This window comes from Parambassis ranga, chromosome 3, assembly GCF_900634625.1.
Source record: "Parambassis ranga chromosome 3, fParRan2.1, whole genome shotgun sequence".
NCBI classification, from domain to species: Eukaryota; Metazoa; Chordata; class Actinopteri; family Ambassidae; genus Parambassis; species Parambassis ranga.
In genome coordinates, this window is record NC_041024.1 from 20,645,356 (window position 1) to 20,670,165 (window position 24,810).

A 24,810-nucleotide genomic window follows, 5' to 3' on the forward strand; every position below is an offset into this window, starting at 1 on the left:
TTATCACACATCACTGTGAGAAGGATTACGACTTCAAAAGCTGGAGGGTGGTGAGTCATGGAAAACTCACACCGACTACCTAACAGGTTGTCACACTACTACTTTATGCTGGTCTATAAAGTTTTATTGTATGAATATGAGGCTGGAGGAAAGACGATGCATTCCCACCAAAGAAACAACACTGAAAGATTTTTTTTTAGAATAGGGTTGCAGCTATAACAGTGTAAATAAATGTGATCATTTTAACCAAAGCTTTGCCCTAAAAGCAAATCCTGCAGCTGTGCATAATTTTCCTACAAATTATAATCAGTATGTCTGATACATTGTTATCTGTGAGTAGAAACACAAGTGAAATGCTGCTCTAGAAACAAATGTTACATTTGAATACATAAACAGTAAGTCAGAAACCACACCTTCTAAAGAACACCCTAAACTTATTTTAACCAATGGAAGGGTTTCCCAAAACACAGTGGAGTATAGTGTGAAACACCAATAACACAGCAGTGAGTTTGCAATTGTTACTGTTTGACATACTAATTCCACATGACTACGGCATGATATTGGCATTGGTAATGTCAACTCAACGGTGTCAATGGTATCACCAAGTAAATACTAAAATGTTTTAATCACTTAGCCTTCAGATCAAGAATATTTTAGTTATGTAACTTAGCTTCTAATAGTTCTTAACACATCTACTGAGCATTTTTAAATACCTATAGTCACTGTACATATTTTCCATATCGCAACTGCAAGCAAGTGATAAAATAAACACAGAAATAAGTAGGTGGTGCATAACTGTGGTCAACCACTTGTTGATAAGAGGGGAAATGTCCTTACTTTTTGCCTTTTTTTTCCCAAAATAGACATTGTACTTGCTGTAAAAGATTATATATGTTGCCAGAAAAGACAAAGCAACATTCCTTAATCCACTTACACCCAACATTTACATTACACGTCAGTCTGACAAGCATCTGAATACAGAGCACGAGCAACACATGGATATTGTGATTATTATTGGGGACAACAGTGGCGCAGTGGGCAGTCTTGGGCAAGACACTTCACCCTAGCCTGTGGCGCGCCTTGCTAGTCATTGTATGACACTGCTTGTGCAGCAGCCGAATTTCCCTCTGGGATTAATACAGTATCTAAAAAAAAAAAATATCTGCTAGCCTTTAAATGACATGCGCTCCAATGTGTAGAGGGTTTTCAACTGGTGGACCATACATCACACAGTTTGTAAACTGTGTGATGTATGGTCACAGTATGGTGATGTAAATCCACACCCACACTCTGGTGTGGGTGTGGATTTACATTATGGATTTACTTGGGGATAAATTGGCTCTTGTGAAAAAGGTGTTATGAGCTGCAAAAAAAAAAGCGTATTTATGCATCTCTAGACAGAGCATGAGAGCTTTTGTTGTGATTTAGGGCAGGAACTGTGCTGGTATGGTGGTTATGTCTGTCTCTGTAATCTACTTGTCAGCGCACACTGTCAGCAGCCTTCAGCAAGCTGCATACCGGTTAATACACTACCAACACCAGGCAGGGCCTGTAAAAAAAGACACACAGCCTAGTGACGTTACATCAGCACAGCCTCTCCGGCCTCACTGCAGCACCAACATGGCCACTGTTTATGGGAACTGCCTCTGACCACACTCAAAAAAAGGGGCAAAAGTTACTGATCAAAACATTCATTTTGTACACCAGCTGAATGCAAATGCCACTGGCAGGTGTAGCAGCTTAATAACACCCCCCTCCCTCGCTTTCTAAACCGACACATTTTAAACAGCTGAGTAAACAAGCATATCTCTGCAGCTTTGATGAGCCTCCAGATCACATATTTACTTTTGATAACCTTTTCCTAGCTGGCTGCAGCACCGTGACTGTCCACAGACAGTAAGAGGAAATCCACTAGAAGCCCCGCAAGACTAGAAATAGGAAGCAATACACCCTCTAAGCTGGTGCTTCATCCACTGCCACTAGACTGCAGCAAGTCTGTTTACTCCTCATTTCCATCCTGTTGGTGACAGACTGCCCGAAGGGCAAACGTATTCATAAATACTTTTCCACTTGAGAGGCAAGGTGAGAAGAAATGCACTGGGAGGCATGAGCAAAAGATCATTCCTGACAGATTTAACTTGTATGGTTGATCTGAAAAACTGTGTCAGCAGCAGCAGTAAGGCTGCATGCCAGCTGCCCTTAAGTCCCAGCTGATACTGTAAACCAGCAGGAATGCTCCAGCATTTAACCACACAAGGAACCTTTAATAGCTCCACACCGGAATGAGAATAAATGTAGGATTTCGATGGGAGAACCTCTCTACTGCTCCCAGGTTTGTCCTGTGACCACTGGTGCTAAGAGTAAACCCCATGACACACAGTTCACAGGCTCCTCACTCTTTCCAATCAACAGAACTTAGTCTGTTTTACTTGTGAATATATTTTGGCTTGTTCTATTTTAAAACCCAGACCCTGGTTCAACCCCCTAACCCTCCCCTCTCCAACATGTCACGATGAATGGGATGAATCGGGAAGCCTAGTTTACAATTTAGTTGGTAACATTTCAGATGGCGACCCTTATAAATAAAACTGGAATAAATATGTCAGCTTTAAACTCATTTTCACTTTTTTTAGGTTTACACGTTGACAGGAGCTGTGAGACCTAATGTGCTGCTATGGATAGTCAATAAAACGTTCTGTTCTTAACACTAATCTATAGAGTACAGTTCATTTTAAAGGTAAAACGATCTATACCCTCAGCTGTTTTGGTTCAAATGGCTGGCCTGATTGGAGGATGCTGCTGTGCCTCATCAACTCGGCTACTGCAGCCTGACATTCATGATAATATTTCCAAGGTCAAGGTATCCCCAGGTTTGTTTAGAAAGGGACAACAATGACTGTATATTGTGAGGCAAAAACAAACAAACAAAAACTCAGTAAAGCTTTTGGACCAACAGAGTCAGTCAATCCTCAAAGAGCATTATTAAAAATGGCAGCAGTTTGTATTTAAAAATCTTAAATCTTAATCTTAATCTTAAAAAATAACACCTACACACAGAGAGACATGCCTAAAACTGACAGTCAAGAGTTTGTTTAGTCAATGTTACTGATTAAAAATCTAACAGCAAATAATGTGTAATGTGTGTTGCTACATGTTCCATGTATTTGTCCGTTTTTTTTGGTACAGACTGACTTAGTTTAATTAGTCTGAAGTAGTTTTTTCCACTATTATATTATATTATTATATATTATGAGTTCATGACATGCCCATTTAAACCCAAACAACTACATTTTCCTCTCTCTAATCCTATTTCTGTTTAGGGATTTTCTTTGGAGATCACAGATACCTTCCACTTTTTGTTGATTCTGATTCATCCTTATGACTCATGGTTGACAATGTGCTGCATATATATAGCTTTACTGACTTTCTCCTTCGGTTGAGTCATGGGAATGTATTTAAAACACACTTGATCTGACTCATGTTTGTGGTGTTTGAAAACTCCAATTACACCGTTACAACCTGATTATCTACAATCTATACCCAAGTATTCACAAAAACAAAATGTTGTCAGCCCATGACAACATCCTAAAAATATTAACATTATTTTCCAATTAAAACAAATATTCCATTCATTGTCACATGGTACTGCACTGTGCAACACACATTTTCCTCACAGTAGGATTGGTAATCCTGCTCGTAATGAAAACAACCCTCACATCCCGTATATGAGCTGCATGGAGCATGGAAAAACAATGTTTTCCACTGTGTAGTAGTGCGGAGCAGCAGTACTTACTCTCTGCGGTGGCGGGCCGGAGGCAGGACGACAGACCCAGCATCAGACCCCAAAACAAGGTCAAGCGGCTCCTTTCCATTCGAGCCCTCATTCCTGGACAAGTAAAACCCCCGGAAAATCCTGTAAATAAGTATGTTGAAGGATGGAAGCGAGAGCAAAACCTGGTTAGAATGATTAAAACGCCTTTTAATCTCCAGCCAGCACCTTTTAGCTGTTAGCCGGCTAATGGAGCTAATAGCTACAACAAACAGGCTAGCAGGATAGCTCTCTCACGTTTCCTAATGGGAGTCCAATCGTGCTCCAAAAAAAAAAAAAAATCACCGATTTATTCCCCTGGCCAAAAAATGCGTTTTCATAGTTGTCTGTATTCCTCCCGAACACAACGCCGCATTGATGTGTATAATGAAACCACTGCGGCTAAGCTAGCGGTGGGGATTCCTCTGTAATCCACATCTTCACACTCCATATCTGGAGGAAAAACGTTCAACGTCCCGCTGCTGGAGGACCCTCAGGAGGCAGAAAACGGGTGAACCTGCCTTACAGTCGGGATAAAAGGAGGCGCTCTGTGACATACAGTAACATATTGCACTGGTACAGTGTCCCGTTATGTAAACGACACGACGTTTGTTTCGAAATATCCAGGATAAAATCTGGTTTCAGACCGCAGCCTCCTTCTTCTTCTCCTCCTCCTCCTCCTCAGCCGCTCATCAAGCACACGCACACAGCGAGTTGTTGTGGTAGCTGTAATTCACCTTCATACTAAGGGAAAATGGATTCTTTGACCTTATTGCTCCGGGTGAGGTCAAGTCCTTTGATAATCTAATGCCCTCCGTCGATAGATAGCTGGATGAGTAAAGTAGTTAGACAGATTAATGCACAGGTACATACACAGTCTCCTTCGGTCAGTCTGCAGTCTGCCGTGTTCGCTGTAAACACGGCGCCGTGCGCACAGATCGTCTCTGTTTTAACAGATGAATCACTCCGACTTGTACTCCGCCCTCCAGTCTGCGAAGGAGGGCGTCGCTCCTACTGCAGTTTAGCCACTTCACACGAGCAGTTACCATAGTGACGGGTCTCATCCCAAGCTCAGGTTTATCTGTGTGTGTTTACAGCATCTTCGACTGTAAACCCGAGCTACACTATCACACCACGTCTCACTATTTCGTCTTCACTGTGCTCGTGTTTTGTCTAAATTCACATACTTACAAAATAAATCACATATAAAATGTGGGTATTAGTGTCCTTGAATCAGCAGGTGCCTGTGAGGAGGAAAAAACGCCAAACACACTGTTTTACGCTTTTGCTTGTTGATGTTTACAATAACAGATTTTAAAATCTGGACAGAGTGAGACCTCTGTTCTCCCTTCACCTCTCTGGGCACCGCCGTAGCGACTCCTTTTACGATGCGGTGTGAAGGAAACCCGGGATGCTGATCCAGGATCAGGGTTGTTTTGCTGCTTAAAAACACTCAGCAAATCGAGGGGCACCCATACAAAGATCGCGCCTGTCTGCACCCGGACAGGGGTGCAGAGATTACCTGGGCAGGGCCCCATCACGAGGAGGGTGTCCAGGAAGCTGCAATATAGCATATTTTATCTGCTTTATAATTTAAATTTGACATTAATAGAGTTATTACTTGGTTATTATTCTCTATACACAATTTGACAGACAGCTCTGTGTGCCCACAACAAGCAGGATCAGGCTAATCTGACCTCTAAGAACAATATGGTGAGGTTCATTCCTGCAATAACATCAAACATAACACACAATGTCAAATTCAACCTACAGCTGGCTCAATACAATACATTTAGCAGCACCACAATTATCATAGTATCATTACTGATTACTATCAGAAAGCAGTGATTTGCACAAGGAAGTCCCTACACAGAGGCATAGCCATACCCTTCTTATCTTATTTTGTAACAATAAATAATGTCTACATCACTGATCATTGTATATTCTCCAGAATAAGTCACACTTGTTCCACCAGAAAGAGCCGGACTTAAATTTTGACACTTGGCTGTCATAACAACTCCGAGCAAACTCAGTGTGTACCTGCAAGCCTGCCAGAGGCATACAGTAAAATCACCAGTCTAATTTGATACTCCAGAAAACAGATATTGTCCCAGAGTGAGGCTCAAAACTCAAACACAGCTTAATCAGGAAATGTTATGACATGGTTGTTTCTAAATTTCCCTGTAATGCTCTAGTTTATTAGGAATTAGTTTTTCATGTGTTGTGATCAAGTTACATTTTAAACACACAGTGAATTGCTCTGGGGGCATTAACCTCTAAAATACTTGGAACATTCTTTGAGAAGGTTAACTTCTCCAATAAAAACATTCCTATGAAGAGACACCGAAATGACGCCATCTTGAGGGGAGGAGAATTAACTGCAAAATTCCAATGTACAGTAACATCACAGTGAGGGCTAAAATCTGTTTGTGTTCGGCTGATACACACAGAGTGACATGTGTGTGAGATAATCATACGCAGATCACAGAGGATGTGAACCCTTTCAGCTCCCACTGTGAATCCTTGCTGGCTAAAGTTTGGCCTTTCGCAGCATATTTATTTTCAAAGACAAAAATATTGTTATTGTTATGTTCTATCCTTTTTATCTTAACGTCTAGAGACAATTCAGCCACTCTTACTTTGTGTGAGCATCGCTCACTTGTGGTCAAAGGTCCAAGCCTGAGGAAGTGGAGGACCAGTAGCTCGTGATGCTGTGAGAGAAGCAGACAGTAAACAAAACCATCCATAGAAGAGCCCCTGACAGTTTTGATTATCCCTGTAATTATAGGCTGCTTTCATCACTTCACAGAGCAAAGCAGAGAGGCATTATTTGAACACACATTACCTCAGCTCTGGCAGACAGCACTCGGCATCTGTCACAATCCAACAATTAGCACTGAGAGGGGAAAAAAAAATGCACATTAAAAATGAGGTGAATATCAGTGGCCACCCAAGAGTCCAAATACAGTGAGTCACCGTCTAACAAGTGCTCACTGTACCAACATGACCCCCCCGTGCCAGAGAATGTTGTGCCTGTCCACTTGCATTTGTTAAGTCCCTGTTAAAGTCCCCATGAAGGCAGCCGGCAGGCCCACCTACCTCGACTGTCCCGGTGGAATCCATTCTTGCACTGCACTCATGTGGAAATAAGCCTGTTTACCACCAACGGGTCACACATGCTAATGAGCGTCTGTTTGTTTTCCACTGTGCTCATGCAGGAGGAAGGGAATTTAGGGGGGAAATAATAGATGATATGCAGACAACAACCCGGGTGGCTTTGCAGCACTAATGATGGAAAACGTACAACAGAGAATTAATGGATATGAAATCAGAACAGGAAATGTGCTGTGACATTTTGATGTAGATGAGAGTGATCGGAAGAAATACGCGGTGTCACCTGGCCTGGCTGAAAAGTAAGGTAGCTGCAGGCCAAGCATCTTAGGCTTTGGACCCCCCATACAATGTGTCTGATAAACAAACTGACAGGTGCAATACTGTGCAGAATTAGTCAATGCAAAGAATTGCAATACTGCTATCATTCTTACTGTGTTAAGTACAGTCAGTAGCATACTGAAGCACTCACAGACACCACTGTCAAACAATAACAACAGTATACAATACAGTAAATCACCTATAAAGAACCTACGTCATAAGTGTCAGTCAAGGATACTTTATTGGCATGATGCAGCCTTCAAAGTCAGGTCCTTGAAATACGAGTCTGTGGGTAAACTTCTTAGTATTAAGAGAAAACATAATGGAACAGTTCAGTTAAGATTAAATGGTTCCTCACGTGTTAGCGGAGTGATGTGTTTTTGTTGGTGAGGCACAGAAAATAGACTAATGTGCAATACTACACTCAAATCACTTATTTAAATGTCAGAAACTTGTTGATCCTATAATAACACTGTTGAAAGCATTGACGTAACTGATTGGATCTTTTTGGATTATGCTCCACCAAATCTGATGACCTCGGTTCTGTTTCTTTACTTAATGTGGGTAAGGAAACTTTAAATTTTGTTTTTTAAAAAAGTTTTCTTTCCTGGTAATGGTTCTCCTAGGAAAAGACCTGTACTGTAATTTGGCTGTAGATCACAGCAATGGAGGTACTGCATGTGTGTATGACATCACCACTTTGAGTCTTCAAGGCAGTGTGAAGCAGCTGACAAAGGTACAAAGTGGTCACTAATTATGTGGTGCCTCCGTTGATGGTGCATTAGCCACAAAGACTGCTAAATTATATAATGTGGCACACAGAAGCTACTGTGATGACACATGGGAAACTAATTATTGTGAGGCTTTTGGTGTGCATTTAGTGATTGCGTGCCAAAATACAATTCGCTATACCTTCACAATTTTAGCCACACGTAAGAGTTTGAAGCAAGCCAATTGGACATATTAGGGGTTTACAGTTTTAGCAATGTATTATTATTATTATTATTATTATTATTATTATTATTATTATTATTATTATGTGAAAATAATAAAACAGCTTTAAATAAGCTGCGTGGAACGAATATTCAAGGTGTTTGTTAGAGGTCGGCAGCTGAATGTGAAACGCAACCGGATGTAGCCACAGCAACTCAGAGGCCGTTTAGCAAGCAAGCTAACTTAATCTAAACCGTATAAATCGCAGTGCTTTGGAAGATATTTTATATTTACATTTAAAAACGCGAAGAATTAGTCATGATTAAAGCCATATTAATTTTTAACAACCACGGGAAGCCGCGGCTGATTCGATTCTATCAGTATTTTGTAAGTATTTTAGGGTCGCTGTCTGTTCAAAACATATTCGTTCTCCTGTACTGTGTTTACAGTTGTTAAGCTAGCAGTCGGTATTAGATTAGCTTTTGTCAGCATGTACATAATCATCGCCACCTCAGATGTTACTTAAATATGATTTGAGGCTGTTGTCTCTAATTGTTTGTCAGTAAGAAGTTGCATTGTAGTAAAGCTAGTTCACACTAGCTTTGAGTTAGGTATTTTCTGTTTTATTATGCTATTCCTGTTCGGATAGACAGCTGTCTTCATAAAGGTTCAACTGTACACCATCTATTACATGTTCTGTAATTCAGTTGTGTGCGTAAAAACAAGTAGCTTTTTAACGCCTTATAGAAACTGTACAGATTTGCTTTGTGGCACAGAGATGACGTCAAACACTAGTATAGGAGAACAGTTTGCTGTGGATTGTTTGCTCCTTCATCAATGAGAGAAAATATCAAACTTTCAACTGTTAAATGCATCAATATGTTGAAGATAGACTGGACTCAGTAGAGACTTCAACATGTTTCCTGCAGGCAGAGGACATGCAGCAGCAGATAATTCGGGAGACATTCCATTTGGTATCTAAGAGAGATGACAACGTATGCAACTTCTTGGAGGGTGGAAGGCAAGTAGTGCAATTTTGTGTGAATTTAAACATCCGGTATTTATCCTTTATATGCAGCTTCAAGAGGCTTAATTATATTTGTTACTGGTGATGAAGACACTGCACGCAAAGAAAGCTTGTTAAACCTATTTTGGTTTTGCTGTACTTTAAATAAATCTGGAAGGGAATCTCTCTCTTGGCAGCAATGAGGAAGCAGCAGCTGACTGGAGATGCAGTAGCCTGGTTTAAACATTAGATGGCGCCAAAGCCATTGCAACGTTTGCATCTACACATCCAGTTTCCTCGCTTCAACCGCTTTGAATAAAAATGACAAGCCTTACCTCACTAAAGTCTCCACTGCTTTCCAAGAGTTCATTTTGTTTTACCATTGATTGTGTTTGTTTTACCTAACAGATATGCAGTTTCTGCCAGATCATGTTCACTTAATACCAGAATCATCTTTTAATGATGTTCTATCTGCTTTCAGTCTTATTGGTGGCTCAGACTACAAGTTGATTTACCGACACTATGCAACGCTCTACTTTGTCTTCTGCGTGGACTCATCAGAGAGTGAGCTCGGCATACTGGACCTGATTCAGGTCAGCTGCTACTATGTCATTACATGTCACTTATAAAGAATCCTTCCTCCTGAAGTTATTACTACTCTACAAGCTGTTAACGACCTTTTCCTCCTTAATCTGAAACATTTTACTGTTGAGCTCAGTGGAAATCAGTTTGGACAAGACAGAAGCTTTGTTATTACAGATGCAGATAAAGGGTTCTCTGCTAATTCATCACATGAAGTGTTCATTCAGGCTTTTACTATGATCTAACTTCATCTTTACTGTACTTCCTTATTCAGCAGACTTGCAGTGTAAGAAATGAGTTAGAAGACTAATGAAATCCCTGAAGACATCCAGCACGTTTAATTCCCTCAAATATCAGTACAATCTCAATGTAACTTTATTTAATACCGTATCATTTACTTCATTTTAGGTGTTTGTGGAAACACTGGATAAATGCTTTGAGAACGTCTGTGAACTGGATCTCATATTCCACATGGACAAGGTATGTAAAGAGAAGCTTATTATGTGTGTGTATTATTTCTACACACCTCTGTTATGATATTTTCCAAGAAAATATCTCTGTGGTTTTAGCCTTTAGTCTTATTGGTTGATGAGTTAATTCACAGTATATGCGCCACAGCTCAGAAGCACACAGCTGGTTTTAAGCTAAATGTAGATTAGCAGCACAAAATGACCTGCTGAAAAACTGCCAAGAGTGTAATTTGTCTGTGTTCTATACTATCCCACCAGCTACTTGCCAACAGCTGTATTACTCTAGCATGGCTGTGTTATATTTTTTATTACAGGTACTGTATTTCAAACAAAAATCCCAACTTTATAGTCAAATACATCCTGAAAGTCTCTCATGAAATGTACACTACATAAATCATCTGCACTTTAAACAGTGTAGAACTCTCTGGAGCGAATCTCTGATGTGTTGTTCAGCTTTCAAAAAAACGTCCTTTTCTCTTCTGGAGCTGAGCTAGAAGTGTTGCTGGAAACTAATCAGACACATCCACGGCCATCTTGACTGAATTTTCACAGCAGGAAATTGGTGTCATGTGGTGCATTGAGGTTTGGCCTGAGGAATGTTCCCAGGATGAAAGTTGGAAATATTTCTTCAAAATACCTTTGCTTTCTGAGAGCGCTAGTTGCTGGATAGCGCACCGACTTGCAATGCATTATAACATTTTTATTTATACACATATGCAGGCTTTTGAAACAGATTTAGGTTTAGTTTAGATTTGCAATAGAGGACACAGGACAGTCTCATGTTACCACAGGAGCTCACACGTTCAAATGTCAGAGTGAAATTGAGCTGGGTGTAAAAGGTCACTTTCTAGAGATCACTGAGCTCTCCAACATGAGGAATCCCCGTGTTAACCACTGTCTTGTGCTCTTTCTGCAGGTCCATTATATATTGCAGGAGGTGGTGATGGGGGGCATGGTGCTGGAGACCAACATGAATGAGATTGTTGCTCAGGTGGAGTTGCAGAACCGCATGGAGAAGTCAGAGGTCAGACCCTTTCTTCCCACATCAAACACACTCTCGCACACTCACAAAAAAGATTTATTGGATGAAGTCAGTTAAACTGTGGGCAGGATTTCCATCCAATAAATATGTCTAGCTCCAATTGTTTGGCAAACATGAAGAAACTTGTTCAAACAATTGGTATAAACACTATATATTTATGATTTTCTGATCCACCCATTTCCCTAAACACAGTTTAAGCGATGATACAAAGGCAAAGAGAGGTGTGTTTAAAGGTGTTTTCTGTGCTGTTTTCTTTGGGCAGGGCGGTCTGTCAGCAGCCCCTGCTCGCGCCGTCTCTGCCGTGAAGAACATGAACCTGCCCGAGATTCCCCGCAACATCAACATCGGAGACATCAATATCAAAGTGCCGAGCCTCTCCCCGTTCTGAACAGCATTCCAGCTGAGCTCTGTAGGGCTGTTGCGAGTGCTGCTGATGCAGTCCTCCTTCACCCTGCTCTGTGAAACAAAATACAGTTTTTTTTTATAAATAGACTATAGAACCACAGCAGCTTACTCTCCCCTTCATTCCAATCTTTGTGGTTGTATGAGAGATAAGCTGTGAATTATTGAGTCCAGCTGTATACATGTTACAGATTACTCCAGTTGAAGGATTTGCACAAAAATGTAAAAATCTATGAAGCGTCAATAGTAATAATTATCATCTGTGTATGTTCTGCTGTTCTATTCCAGTTCATTTCCCACTCTTTCCAGAAAGAAAACTCAACCATCTTAGCCCTATGCCTATTTTCCTGCACCACCCTTCCAAATCTCTGACATTAATCAGTGGTTGTTCTGAGTGAGTTTTAAAAAAAACTTTCCCTCTTGCCTGGAAGTAGTTTCTGGACTCTTTTCAGTTCACTGTAATATGATAATGTCTTTGGCTTCTGTTTTTGGCTGCAGTCACTCAAACACTGGCAAGGTTCGTGTCACAATTTATTTTTCCATCTCAGTAATATATTTGGTCTCTGACAAGCTTGTGATTTGTGAGTAATATTGTTCTCCTGGGTGCAGAAAATGTAAATGGCGTTTAGCTTGAGCTAAGATTTAAATGTGCTGTGATAGGATCTTGCCAACATCTGTTCACTAAGGCAACAGACTACAATAACTTTGACCTTTTTTGGGGGGGTGGGGTCAGTGTTTGTATAAAGTGTATTTGTGTCTTATTGGCTGTATTTAGTGATCAAATCTGATCGAAAGTCTGGTGGAGTTTTATCATGATAAAATGTTAAATGCAGGAACTGTGTCTTGGTGTCAAAGACATTCCTTGCCAAAGTATATATATAAATATATATAAATACATCCATGAGACTGTCCTTTTTTGTCATGTCCATGACAGAATCACAGTGTGTGTGTGTGTGTCAGCAGGTAAGCTGAGTCACTGCGACTGTGGTCAACCTGCATCATGTGAAACTTGCAGCAGAATGGCTGGAAACGCTCTGTACCTCTAAGTTGTTTTGGCTTAACCAACAATGAGTTTGCAGTGTTGTTGATTCAGCCACATTCTTTCAGTCCCCCTTTCCAGTAGTTCAGGGATTTTTTTTTTGGTGGGGGGGAGGGGTAAACTACATATATTCTCCTCCCTACGTCCCCAGGAAAAAAAAAAAACCTGTGGCAGCTCTCACTACCTCCCACTTCCATCCTTGCAGATGCAGACTGCTTTTCACATCAGCCGGGGATCAGTTCAGCTCAACTTCAACGTCTCATGCAGGCTTAAGTCGGGGCGTGGAGTGTGGATATCCAGCGACAGTCTGGTTGGTACTGTTTGGTGTAAATCTATCCAACAATGCTACATACCAATCCACTCTGGTATATTTAAAATGTCTTACTTTAGAGTAAAGGTAACGTAAATGCCTGTGTGTACATTTTCAACCTTTTCTTACCATCTGGTAAAATGTTGCACATCTGTTTCTTCTTGATCGTAGGTAGAACACATCCAATCTGAAAGGCAATCATTGAGAAAATCAATGAATAGTTAAAGCCGTCAGTCGCTTCCCTTTTTTTTTTTTTACCTATTTTCATTCACTAAAAGCTGTACTAAATCCCTGTGTATAAGGCTATCATTCTCTGTGGTTTGCAGTAACATTTGTGGAATGCAGCTGTGAAATGCTCAGTACAGTAAGTGAGAGCTAAATCATTGTGTATCTGTGTCCAAGTTTTGGCTTTAGATTTATCGGTCGTCTGTCAGCATGCAGTGTGGGCTGGTGCTGTATGTAAACTGTGCAGTTCCAACTGCTGGCTGGAGCTTATGTGTAACAGTGTGGATCAGAGACAATACAGGGTTGATAGTGTGAGTCACAGGTTCATCAGCAGGTAGTAGTGATTTAGCAGTGAGTGCCAAAAAGTGTTACCTTCACATTGTTGAGAAAAGTTTGACATTTGAGATGGATGATGTGAGGTGAGACTGGCACTGGTAGCACATGGAGTGTGCATGTGGGACATAGCGTGCAGGGGATTGTGTACAGGGTTTCAATAACAATGCCAGCACTTGGGAAGAACTGAAGAGGACACTCTGTTAAAATCACACCATGAAACTGGGGTGGTCACATGACTCTATTGTTGTCATTTTATTACTCCATGAAAATATGTGACTTTAGGCCCCCCCAAGATAAACATTCCCACTCACAAGATTATCCCGCTCTCTGCTGGCAAGGGGAAAGTGCTAGTGATTTGTTTGGCTCACATTGCTCATTAACTTGGCCTAAAGACACATTTTGGAACATTAGAAACATTTATCTAACTGACTGCTGATTCATTTCAACTTCTTGGATGTCAACACGTCTGCTGTTCTCATCATCATTTTGACTTTTAGCACACACACACACACACACACACACACCATATGGAGCACAAGACCTACAGTCTACCATCTAATATTTAAAGGCCTATCTGTCTCTAATATTAGGAATAGAGCATATGTATCTTAAAGTAATTGCCAATTTTATATGATCTTTTTTGTTGTCCAGTCACTGCATGGCAGAAGCACAGACAGCAGAGGGTGTGTTAGGTGTAGAGATCGCTGAGTGTCCAGGTTTGTGTATTCTTATCCTGCTAAGTTGATACAATTCAGACGCATTGCTTCCAGATGTTATGCCCGTAGGGTGCTGAGTTCACATACCGTGTGTGTCTGTGAGTGTGACTGAGGGACTCACTGATTATTTATTTTGCCACAGTTACTTTCTTCAGATAAATAAATCAATAAAACTGTAGCTACTGCTGATAGAATGTAGCTTATCGCAGCTGCAGCTCACTTCACACAGACTTCACACAATTTATTCTTTGATCTGATCTGATTACTGTTCAATCTGCTGTATCACATGTTGAATCTAGATTCAACATGCTATGAACTACTACTAACTCCAGCTATGAACTACTATGATGTATTACACTTTAAAGGACTGTCAGTTGTAATTAAAGGCTTTATGCATGTTAATAGAGCAGACCTTAAAAGTTTAAAAAAGACCTTCCCTCTAGTCTTATATTTCTCAAATAACTTCTTCATAATAAAACAAAGACACAAGGCATCTGGTAGCCATTGATATATGAATGGCAACAATATAATATTCCCATACAATGATTTAAAATCATCATGACCTGCTTGGGAACAGACACACCCACTTAACATCAGATTGCTGACAGTGCTGTCATCTCAGTGTTTTAAAGCCTGTATGATTAGATGGTGAGTGATGATACATGTGAGGAAACACATGAACATAAGATAGGAAGGAAAAGAAGGATCCTTAACAGCAAAGGGGGGAAAACACTGCAGTCAGGTTTTTAAAATTTAGATAATACCAGTCACATGTGACACAGTAATCTTGTTTTTCTTTTTCTGTGTCCTTTACCAGCAGGTTACTATCGCCAGCCAATCCTTGCGCTGTCACTGATAATAAAGATAAAGAGCAGGTGGGAAACCGCAAGAAGAAGAAAAAGTATCAGTGGTGATGTTACACCATTTAATTAGCAGGAGTTACGTCATATCGTGGATACAAACTGAATGCTGCCTGTACAGGCGGTATATTATAGGGTTAGAGATAACACTTTATTGATGTCATTCTAATCTCTTCACCAAACATTTATGATCTGGTGCAAGGATGTAGATTAGATTTTGACATTGGTGGGGACGCGTCCCCTCTGTCCATGCTAAAGCTACGCCCTTGATCTGGTGTATAAGAAATATTGGCATAAAAAATGTCAAGCTGCTGGGAATATTTCTGTGTTTATTTTCCTTTAAAAAATACAAGCAGAGCGTGTTTTATGTCACAGTTCTTTCTATATTATTCCTGCCTGTTTAGATGGGCTAGTCAACAAGGCACATTTTCTCCTGGTGCAAAATTCAGTTGACCAGTTTAGTGCCTTCAACTCAACTGAAATGATGACAAAGTGACATAGAAACTAGTGCTGGGAGAAAATGTACAGAGTCCATACACTGACAAGTGAGGGGCCAACATTAAGCAAAAGAACAAAAATAAACAAAAGGCTTCCTGTAGTAATACTTACCCAAAGCATGAGCAAAGAAAGCAATAACAAATGGGGTCCTGACCTTTTCACTTCATATTGTTGATCCATTTTGGATCCCTCTATATACCTACTGCAGCTATTCCACCTAGTGTAGAACAAAAAGCATCTGTCCTGTACTGAGACAGCAGCAAATGAGCACACGTGAGCATTCAGAATAAAACACCGATTAAATGTGTTTTTTTCCATTTGGTCCAAAAGTGCACCTACATTTAAAGAAAGTGCTTCAGGTTAATAGACAGAGCTTTGTGTTCCATTATGTTCTACTATACTTTCTATATCTCAGTATTAAAAACTGCAGTATTGGTAGTTTTCCAGATAGAAGCAGGTAGTAGCAGCAGATGTTTATCTGTTAACCATTGTATGGCTCATGTCTGTAGATTTGGTCAGCACATGATTGTCAATATTAATAATTGAGCTGGTCCTTGTCGAATCAATGGCTGCATCCCTGACAATATGAATAAATGGTATCTGAAGAACAGGGATGAATAACAAGGATCCTCGTTTCCCATTGGCTCAAAGGAGTAGTGCAGATAATGCAAATGTTGCAGAGAGATATATATGCAGACTACTAGAGAGTGACTTCTGGTACAGAAAGAAACGGTCTAATAATGAAGTGAAGACAGCTGGTTGGAGAGCAAACTGAACTGAAATGACTGAATGAAACCTACTTCCAGGTAATCTCATGGTCAACTCCCATCATTTTTTCTGTGGTGCTTTGTTATAATAATTGAAACCTTTATTAGTCCCACAATGGGGAAATTGCTCAAGGCAGCCCAGCAAAGAGCGCCATACGCCAGTGAGTACACTGGAGGATATGCAGGTAAAGTGTCTTGCCCAAGGACACACAACAGTGACCTTCCGGTTACGGGACAACCCTGCTATACCACTGCGCCACTGCTGCCCACAACGGCTGGGTGCGGCGCTGCGAATGCTTACAGAGCAGGTGCTGGGTTTGTGTTTCCGGCTGATGTTTGGGGTGAAGGGGTGACACCGTGTCCAGCACTTTCAGTACCTAATAATTTTGTATCTTTGCAGGAATGTGCTACAACACCAAATTATTCATGATTGCTAACATGTAGTGACGTTGACGTTGAAGTCTGCCAGCCATTTGATATAAGATATGTGCTTAGCCAGCAACGTTTTATTCCAACATTGTCCGATGTTTAACTGAGTCCTTTTCACTATTCAGCTGCAGAAGGACTAGGAATGGTGAATGGTTTTATTTAAGGACCCACTCAAGTCCACTTTAAGGCATAATACAATACATTGAGAAGACATTTGACTCCCTAACTGTGAGACTTTGAAGTAAAATGTTTTATTGATGAAAAATCTAACATATTAACCATAGACCTCCAGTGCTAGTTCTGAACTACAAAGATTATGAACAATACTTGACCTTTATGAAAGTGAGAGATCTAAGATTACATGACTGAAGCCTTCTCATCTCTCCATTTCTCTGTAGGTGTTATGAACATGTCTTTTTTGCCATGTTAATAGTTCAGCCATTAACAGAGAAGGCAAGAGTCCTGCTGTGCTGGACAACTAAAGACCGAGACTCCTCAGAGTGCTTGCATTAACCTCCAGAATCAGACATGGGGAAAGTCTACTACGTCAGTAAAAATATGGGCCTCGGGATGCTCGTGCTAGCCGGCACCGCACTGACTACGATCATAGCTCTCTCCATCGCCTATGACAAGGAAAAGGCTAAGAACCAAAGCAAGCCAGGAAATGGAGTGACAAGTAGCAGCGGCACACCTATACCTCCCACAACCCCTTTCACCCCAAAGGAGCCCTGGGACCACTACAGACTTCCGGACTCTCTCACCCCTGTGTCTTACAATGTGACCCTGTGGCCCCGGCTGGAGCCCAACGCAGATGGCCTGTATATCTTCACCGGACATTCAGCTGTGGTCTTCAAATGCATGAAGGAAACAGACCTCATCATCATCCACTCTAACAAGTTGAACCTCACTACTTTTCTCGGGCACCATGCAAAACTGAGCAGCCTGGGCCAAGTCACTGCGCCTGCCATACAGAGGACCTGGCTTGTGGAGAAGACAGAGTTTCTGGTGGTACAGCTTAAAAGCAGGCTAGCTGTGGGAGCATCGTACGTACTTCAAACGGAGTTCTTGGGGGAGCTGGCTGATGACCTGGAAGGCTTCTACAGGAGTGAATACATGGAGGATGGGGTGAAGAAGTAAGCAATGGAATGCCATATTGTTGCACTAGAACCACCTTCATGGTTCCAGTTTTCCTCATGTTTGTGGATTTGGTTTGGTTGATGTCTGTTAATTTTTTATTGAAACATTTTGCAGAGTTGTCGCTACTTCGCAGATGCAAGCAACGTATGCAAGGAAAACCTTTCCCTGCTTTGACGAACCAGCCATGAAAGCCACCTTCAATGTCACCATTATACACAGTAGAGGCACCCTGGCTCTGTCCAATGGCAGGGAAATTGGTTCGTGCCATTAATTCTATTATTTACTACTCTAACATCACAGAAGTGAATAATGTTTTCACAAGGCCAGTGAGCAGCCGTGCTTTATGTAATGAGGTGTCTTTGTTGTGTTCAAGTGTAAATTATTAATCACTTCACTTGAATAATGTTTAAGAAAATCAGCAGCTAACAGAGTGTCAAGGTCTAACGTCTCCTCTTGTTACAGATATGTCAGACTCCGACATCGATGGCGTGCCCGTCAGGGTTACTAGATTTGAGCCCACGGAGAGAATGTCCACGTATCTGCTGGCATTTATCGTCAGTGAATTTGTCAGCATTCAGTCACACCAAAATAATTTGATGGTAATATATTTTGTATTTCATTTATTCCCCTGGACACAAAGGAGCAATTTGCTTTTCTTTTTTTTTTAGGTCTGTTATTGTTTTTTTTCCTTTGCAGATTCGAATCTGGGCTAAAAGAAAAGCTATAAGTGACAGGCAGGGCGAATATGCTCTTAATGTGACAGGGCCAATCCTTCAGTTCTATGAGCAGTACTACAACACAGCATATCCCCTCTCCAAGTCAGGTAGGTCAACTCAGACATTTTCCTATAATGACTATGATAGAAATACCAAAGATGGTTAAGGTTAAACAAGGGTCAAACATTTATTGCAGCTTGAGGAGAACATAGATGACTACACATGTCCTTGTCCTGGCACACGTTTGTGTTGTTTCCATTTAGCCAGATAAGTTGTCCAGAGGCTGTCTCCAAACAGAGATTGCACTGTCTGGAAAGACGACTATCTAAGGTTATGAAGACCCAGCACAGGTTTATCCTGACAATGATGTCCTTAAAATTCTGGGTCCAAGATGACTATAAGTGTTTGCTTTGTACAGAGTAAGCTGTAACAAATGACCTGTATTCATTAGAAGAAAAGGAAAGAAAGTCACAAACTATGCTGTATACCACAGTAATATTGACTCATGCCTTGTCTTGGCTGCGTGTTTTTAAATCCTTGTTCTCTGTAGATCAGATTGCTCTGCCTGATTTCAATGCTGGAGCCATGGAGAACTGGGGCCTGGTGACATACAGGGAGACAGCCCTGCTCTACGACCCCATCCTTTCCTCCACAGGAAACAAAGAGAGGGTCACAACTGTCATCTCCCATGAACTGGCACACATGGTATATCATTGTTTTTTTATTATTATTATTTTCTCCAAAACTCTGAATTTACTTAATAATAATTAATTAATTATAATGCATATAAATAAAATGAAGAAAATGCCCTAATAAACTATAATAAATGAAAACCCCCAGCTCTCCCCACATACAGATGTGTCAAAATATACTCAGACTCCCTTTGCAAAAGCACATGACAAATCATCCCAGTGGGAGCAGTTAACCCCGTTAACCCCCTGCAGTCAGACATCATAATGAATGTGAATTTTTTGTGGTTGGGATTTTTTTCAATCTCTCCTTCGGGATTAATAAAGTTAAGTCTTGCTAATTCCGTTTTTATATTACTTGGAGCTGAATAACAGTGCTAATGTTCATGGGAACCCTAAGAATGTTGGCTCAGCTCTTAGTGGTTGCCATGACAGAATTCTGTATTCCTTATGTGTTTTTAGTGGTTTGGAAACCTGGTGACTCTGCGATGGTGGAATGACTTGTGGTTAAACGAGGGCTTTGCCTCGTACGTGGAGTACCTCGGAGCTGACTACGCCGAGCCCACCTGGAGCATTGTAAGAGCTATGCATTACACACTTACGTGATTTTTTTTCACAGGTTAATACATTTCGTAACCCTGTTCTTCCTCACCTGCAGAAAGACCAGATCATCCTGTATGACATGCAGAAGGTGTTTGCTGTGGATGCCCTGGCCTCTTCACACCCGCTGTCCCGCCATGAGGACGAGGTCAACAGCCCTGCTCAGATCAGTGAAATGTTTAACACCATCTCCTACAGCAAGGTCTGCTCTTCTGTGGTTAATGCAGCCAGGTTATTTGTCAAAAGATGCCCGAATATACTGCCGATATGAACACACATGTACTCAAAACACTTTACACACTTGTATAAGTGTAGAAGAAATATCCATATGCAGAGTCGTTCCTATTTCTGTCCTTGTTCTTGTCATAGGAAAACATCTTGTTTTAATATTTGCTTTGCACACAGTGCAAAACCCTGGGCTAAGATGAGAAGTTCAAACCAACTGGAATCTGGTGGTTTCTGTGTTTGTCCTTGTCAGGGTGCTGCTGTGCTCAGGATGCTGTCAGAGTTCCTCACTGAGTCTGTGTTTGCCAGAGGACTAAGTGTGAGTAACTTCCTCTCTGCGTGTCTGTGTGTGTGTGAGTCAGTGGGCATGATGACCTCAAGATTTAGTTTTCCTGTTAAATTTGTGATTCTTTGCTTCCTGTGTGAATGCTTCATATGCTGTTTCTGGCTCCTTTGTTTCTTCAGTCTTACCTGAATACATTCGCCTTTGGCAACACAGTGTATACGGACCTGTGGGACCATCTCCAGCAGGTCAGTTCAGTTAAAAGTCACAGGTGGGCATGATTTCACTCTTCAGCTTGTCTATGTGTGTGACATACTCCTGCTTCCTGTTGACAGGCAGTTAGAGACACACCGGCTATACATATTCCACACTCCGTCCATGACATCATGAACCGCTGGACTCTCCAGATGGGCTTCCCGGTGGTCACTATTGACACCCGCACAGGAACTGTCACCCAGAAACACTTCCTGTTGGATCCTGACTCTGTAGTGGACAGGCCCTCTCAGTTCAAGTAGGAATCAGTTTGTCTTTTTCCTTACTTTACTCCCATGGATGAAAAGAAAGCACCAAAAGCATGAAATAGTTATATTTCTTTCCTACAGGCAGCTGTGCTGGTACCTAAATGCTAACATAGACATTCTAACAGGTTTCCAAATTACAATACTAAACTTAAGTTGTAATGTTTACCAAGTTAATTTTACTTTAGTAGAAAGAAAGTCAGAGAACCAAGAACATTTGCAGGAATTACATTTCATTCAATCTTTTGAGCAAAAGATCAAAACACAGCCTCACGTTACACTCTGTGTTTTTATGTGCAGTTATACATGGTTTGTCCCAATAAAATGGATGAAGTCATCTGTGGAACAGCAACAATACTGGCTCCTTCAAAAGACAGGTGATGCCCGGTCCACTTCTGTGTATCACATCTGGAGAAGAAAATAAGCAAGCACAGGTTATTTGGCTGAATAAACATACTGCAAATTTTTTTTGCTCTTCTGTAATATTTTGGACCAGACACCTGCAGTCAGATGAGAGTGTCAGGAGAAGAATGGGTGCTGGCAAACACAAACGCATCTGGATACTTCAGGGTCAACTACGACCTGGACAACTGGGGTCGTATCCTCTCTCTGCTCAGCAGTAACCATCAGGTGGCTCACATGGCATTTACTGAAGTTCAACTTTAGTCACCAAGGATTTATGTAATGTTCATTCCTTATTGAATACGTATGTGTTTGCCTTGTGTAGTGTAAGACCTAATTCCAACATCCAGGTTTTATCCCATTGCTTGGTTGCGTTTGTGTGTAATGTTTCTAACGTAAGTGTTTGTTTCAGTACTTGTCAATCATCAACAGAGCACAGATCATAGATGATGCATTCAACCTAGCAAGGTAAAGGATAATATAAAACACTTTCCATTCTGTGTGTGTGTTTGTGTCTGCTATGGCTGTAAACCATCTGTTTCTCTTGTTCAGAGCCAAAATAATCAGCACAACGCTGGCTCTGAAAACAACCAAATACTTGTCCAAAGAGAGGGACTACATCCCCTGGGAGTCAGCTCTGAGGAACCTCGACTACTACATCCTTATGTTTGACCGCACCGAGGTGTACGGAGCTTTACAGGTTAGCTACATGCATACAAATAATGACTCTGATGAGAAGAGAGGAAGCTTTTATTTGTTTGTTTTTGTTTGTTTTAGGCTTACCTAAAGAAACAAATACAACCCCTTTTTGAGTACTTTAAGACACTTACAGCTAATTGGACCAAAGTACCTACAGGACACACAGACCAGTAAGATTTCTTATAGCTGCTATTTTGACTTACTTACATATAGAATATACACATTTAATGCAATCCTCTTCTTCTTCATCTTCTTTTAGGTATAATCAGATTAACGCTGTTGGGATAGCCTGTAGAGTGGGTGTAGAGGAATGCAGGGAGCTGATCAAAAGTTGGTACAGACAGTGGATGAAAAATCCAAGTCATAACCCGTGAGTACTGAGGAGTTACTTTGTTATTTTAATTTCATATATTCACACATTTTCATTGCTGGGCTGCTCAGAGAGTCTGTGTTGACTCAACTGTGCTGGAGCTCTCCAGCAGCATGCACACTGAGTGTGTGTGAGGAGGCAGCCGATATGTTTGACATTCAGTAATCATCTTCTAATCTACTTAATACTGACCAGGATCCATCCCAACTTGAAAAGCACAGTTTACTGCCATGCCATAGCCCTTGGTGGTGTGGAGGAGTGGGACTTTGCCTGGAGTATGTTCAAGAATGCCACTCTGGCATCTGAAGCCTCCAGGCTCCGATCAGCCATGGCCTGCACCAAAGCACCCTGGCTTCTGAACAGGTGTGTGTGTGCATCATTGAGGGGCTCCTTAATCAGTTTATAGCCATTTGTAAATGTTTCATTCATGCCATAAAATGTAAACATCTGAGTATGTTTCTGTGTCAGCTTCAATCTTTGACCTCAAACACATAAGCACCCATAACATGCATGTTTTTTTTTTAAACCAGGTATCTGGAGTACACTCTTGACCCAGCAAAGATCAGAAAGCAAGATGCCACCTCTACCATCCAGTACATCGCCCGAAACGTTGTGGGGATGCCACTGGCCTGGAACTTCGTCAGAGAAAAATGGAGTTATATTTTCAATCAGTAAGAACTGTTTGCTCAATGCCTTTAAAGGGTTAATTATGGACCAGAGAATATTTGATGCAGAGATTCTGAAACAGCTGTTAACCAAATTTGATTGCTGAAAAGAATTTCTGTGTGGGCAAGCACATACTGACTGACCTTTTTACTGCCACCAGATGTTATTATTTACAATGTTTCCTGTCCATCAAAGCATTATCTAATGTTTTCACACATCTAAGTTCAATGAGCTGAATATGTGCTGTCCTTTGTTTTAGATACGGAAGAGGATCGTTTTCCTTCTCCAGTCTTGTTAACGGAATCACAAAGAGATTTTCTACTGAGTTTGAGCTGCAGGAGGTACACAGCTCACACAACCACAACCACAACCACAGTGAATTACATACTTATTTCCCTTAAGGTATTTTATGAAAAAAGAAAAACAACAACAAATGCAGAAACTCTGTTTTTGTTCTCTCTTCTTTTGTTTGTCTCTTCAGCTGAAGAAATTTAAAGAGGACAACATCCATGTTGGTTTTGGCTCGGCCACCTTGGCCCTGGAGCAGGCCATAGAGAAGACCACAGCCAATATCAAATGGGTGACGGAGAACAAAGCTGAAGTGCTGAAGTGGTTTACTGAGGAGTCCACATGAGAATGATAATAATGATGACTTTGAATTTTCTGTAGCAGGGATACGTAATGAATGACAATCAGTGTAATCAACAAAAACCCTTTCTCTTTGCAACAACTGCACCAAAACCGTTTGATTGTTGTTTAAATGTGAAGAATTATGAGTTGATGCTTTTTTGTAATGTACGCAATGCATTTGTACTATAAACATTGATCTTGGCTCATTGACAGAGATTCTACGTTGTGGTCGTCGCTTAAAAAAAAAACATTTCAAATGTGGCTCCTACGAATAAAGTTGGATCTGCTCTGTTTATGTGTGTGTTTATAGCACTTGTGCAATGACTCAGCTTGGCATCCCCTGCAGGTTCCCTTCACAGAGAATGTGTCTTACTCTACTACTACTACTACATAGAACTCTGTATTTTCCTTTGCTTGTTCACAAACAACAGACAAAAGTGATGTAATGCTAGTTTCTGCTTTCCAAGCACATGCTGGGGTTTTGCAACTGGCGAGATTCGTCTCATGATAATAGACATATTCCAGCATGTCAGCTTGTCTTTCACACAGATGTTGATCAGCACTGTGACTACTCAGTCTCAAAACCCCCTCACACACAAACAGGGAGGTGGATTAATGGTGTGTCTTGTGACATGTGAGTCACCTATTCCACCATTTTGATGGGGAGAGTTTTAGGAAGAAGTGTTGTGTTTTCAGCTTTTGAATGTAACTGTAACTAGTGCACAGGACAAACTTTTAAAACTTGAAATCTCTTGTCTGTATGTATGATTTCATTCTACTGAAAACTCTCAGCTGCTTCCTCTCCTAGACAGAGATGTGAGATTGGCACGGAGAAGAAACGTTTCACACTTCCACGTGTTTGAAACAGATGTTGGCTGAGCTGATAAGAAGTTTTATTGGACTGTAAAGTTAAAGCTAATTACAATGTTAAAAGGGGATTCCACTGATATGTCAGACACAGTGTCAGTAGTACACAACTGTACAAATGTATAAAGCAACTGTCATTTAAAGTTACATCAT

General features: G+C 40.9%; 3 protein-coding genes across 6 annotated transcripts in view; 2 read left to right on the forward strand and 1 right to left on the reverse strand.

Moving 5' to 3' along the window:
• Window positions 1–4,718, reverse strand: part of igf1rb (insulin-like growth factor 1b receptor) — a 34,872-nt gene extending 30,154 nt beyond the window's left edge. For 2 of the 3 annotated variants that reach the window (XM_028400955.1, XM_028400954.1), the window contains exon 1: window positions 3,794–4,716. In XM_028400955.1, the coding sequence (XP_028256756.1) occupies window positions 3,794–3,884 (91 nt within the window). In that variant the 5' untranslated portion in view covers window positions 3,885–4,716. Of the gene's footprint in view, window positions 1–3,793 lie in introns of all 3 variants that reach the window. The other variant, XM_028400953.1, reaches the window with a different exon arrangement.
• A 3,649-nt stretch (window positions 4,719–8,367) lies between these two features.
• Window positions 8,368–12,245, forward strand: ap3s2 (adaptor related protein complex 3 subunit sigma 2). The gene is made up of 6 exons (XM_028401772.1): window positions 8,368–8,560; window positions 9,103–9,194; window positions 9,661–9,772; window positions 10,170–10,241; window positions 11,148–11,255; window positions 11,536–12,245. The coding sequence occupies exons 1-6, from the start codon at window positions 8,492–8,494 to the stop codon at window positions 11,659–11,661; spliced, it is 579 nt and encodes a 192-aa protein (XP_028257573.1). The 5' UTR covers window positions 8,368–8,491; the 3' UTR covers window positions 11,662–12,245.
• Window positions 12,246–12,891: 646 nt separating this feature from the next.
• Window positions 12,892–24,083, forward strand: LOC114433516 (aminopeptidase N-like). 2 transcript variants are annotated; one of them, XM_028402139.1, is made up of 22 exons: window positions 12,910–13,024; window positions 15,122–15,176; window positions 17,254–17,988; window positions 18,107–18,249; window positions 18,455–18,591; window positions 18,689–18,815; window positions 19,259–19,413; window positions 19,860–19,973; window positions 20,056–20,199; window positions 20,476–20,541; window positions 20,688–20,753; window positions 20,841–21,016; window positions 21,324–21,400; window positions 21,520–21,653; window positions 21,838–21,893; window positions 21,978–22,125; window positions 22,203–22,294; window positions 22,384–22,494; window positions 22,690–22,857; window positions 23,025–23,165; window positions 23,420–23,501; window positions 23,642–24,083. In XM_028402139.1, the coding sequence occupies exons 3-22, from the start codon at window positions 17,384–17,386 to the stop codon at window positions 23,792–23,794; spliced, it is 2,895 nt and encodes a 964-aa protein (XP_028257940.1). In that variant the 5' UTR covers window positions 12,910–13,024; window positions 15,122–15,176; window positions 17,254–17,383; the 3' UTR covers window positions 23,795–24,083. The 2 variants fall into 2 exon arrangements, with proteins under 2 accessions (XP_028257939.1, XP_028257940.1); XM_028402138.1 differs by lacking the exon at window positions 15,122–15,176 and having other exon boundaries at window positions 12,892–13,024.
• The last annotated feature ends 727 nt before the right edge of the window (window positions 24,084–24,810 follow it).

Coding starts and splice junctions, on each gene's coding strand:
- ap3s2 (XM_028401772.1), top strand. CDS start 8,492: ATGATTAAAGCCATATTAATTTTTAACAACCACGGGAAGCCGCGGCTG. Junction 9,773..10,169: donor GCATACTGGACCTGATTCAG/GTCAGCTGCTAC, acceptor ACTTCATTTTAG/GTGTTTGTGGAAACACTGGA. Junction 11,256..11,535: donor ACCGCATGGAGAAGTCAGAG/GTCAGACCCTTT, acceptor TTCTTTGGGCAG/GGCGGTCTGTCAGCAGCCCC.
- LOC114433516 (XM_028402138.1), top strand. CDS start 17,384: ATGGGGAAAGTCTACTACGTCAGTAAAAATATGGGCCTCGGGATGCTC. Junction 18,816..19,258: donor ATATCCCCTCTCCAAGTCAG/GTAGGTCAACTC, acceptor TGTTCTCTGTAG/ATCAGATTGCTCTGCCTGAT. Junction 19,414..19,859: donor CCCATGAACTGGCACACATG/GTATATCATTGT, acceptor ATGTGTTTTTAG/TGGTTTGGAAACCTGGTGAC.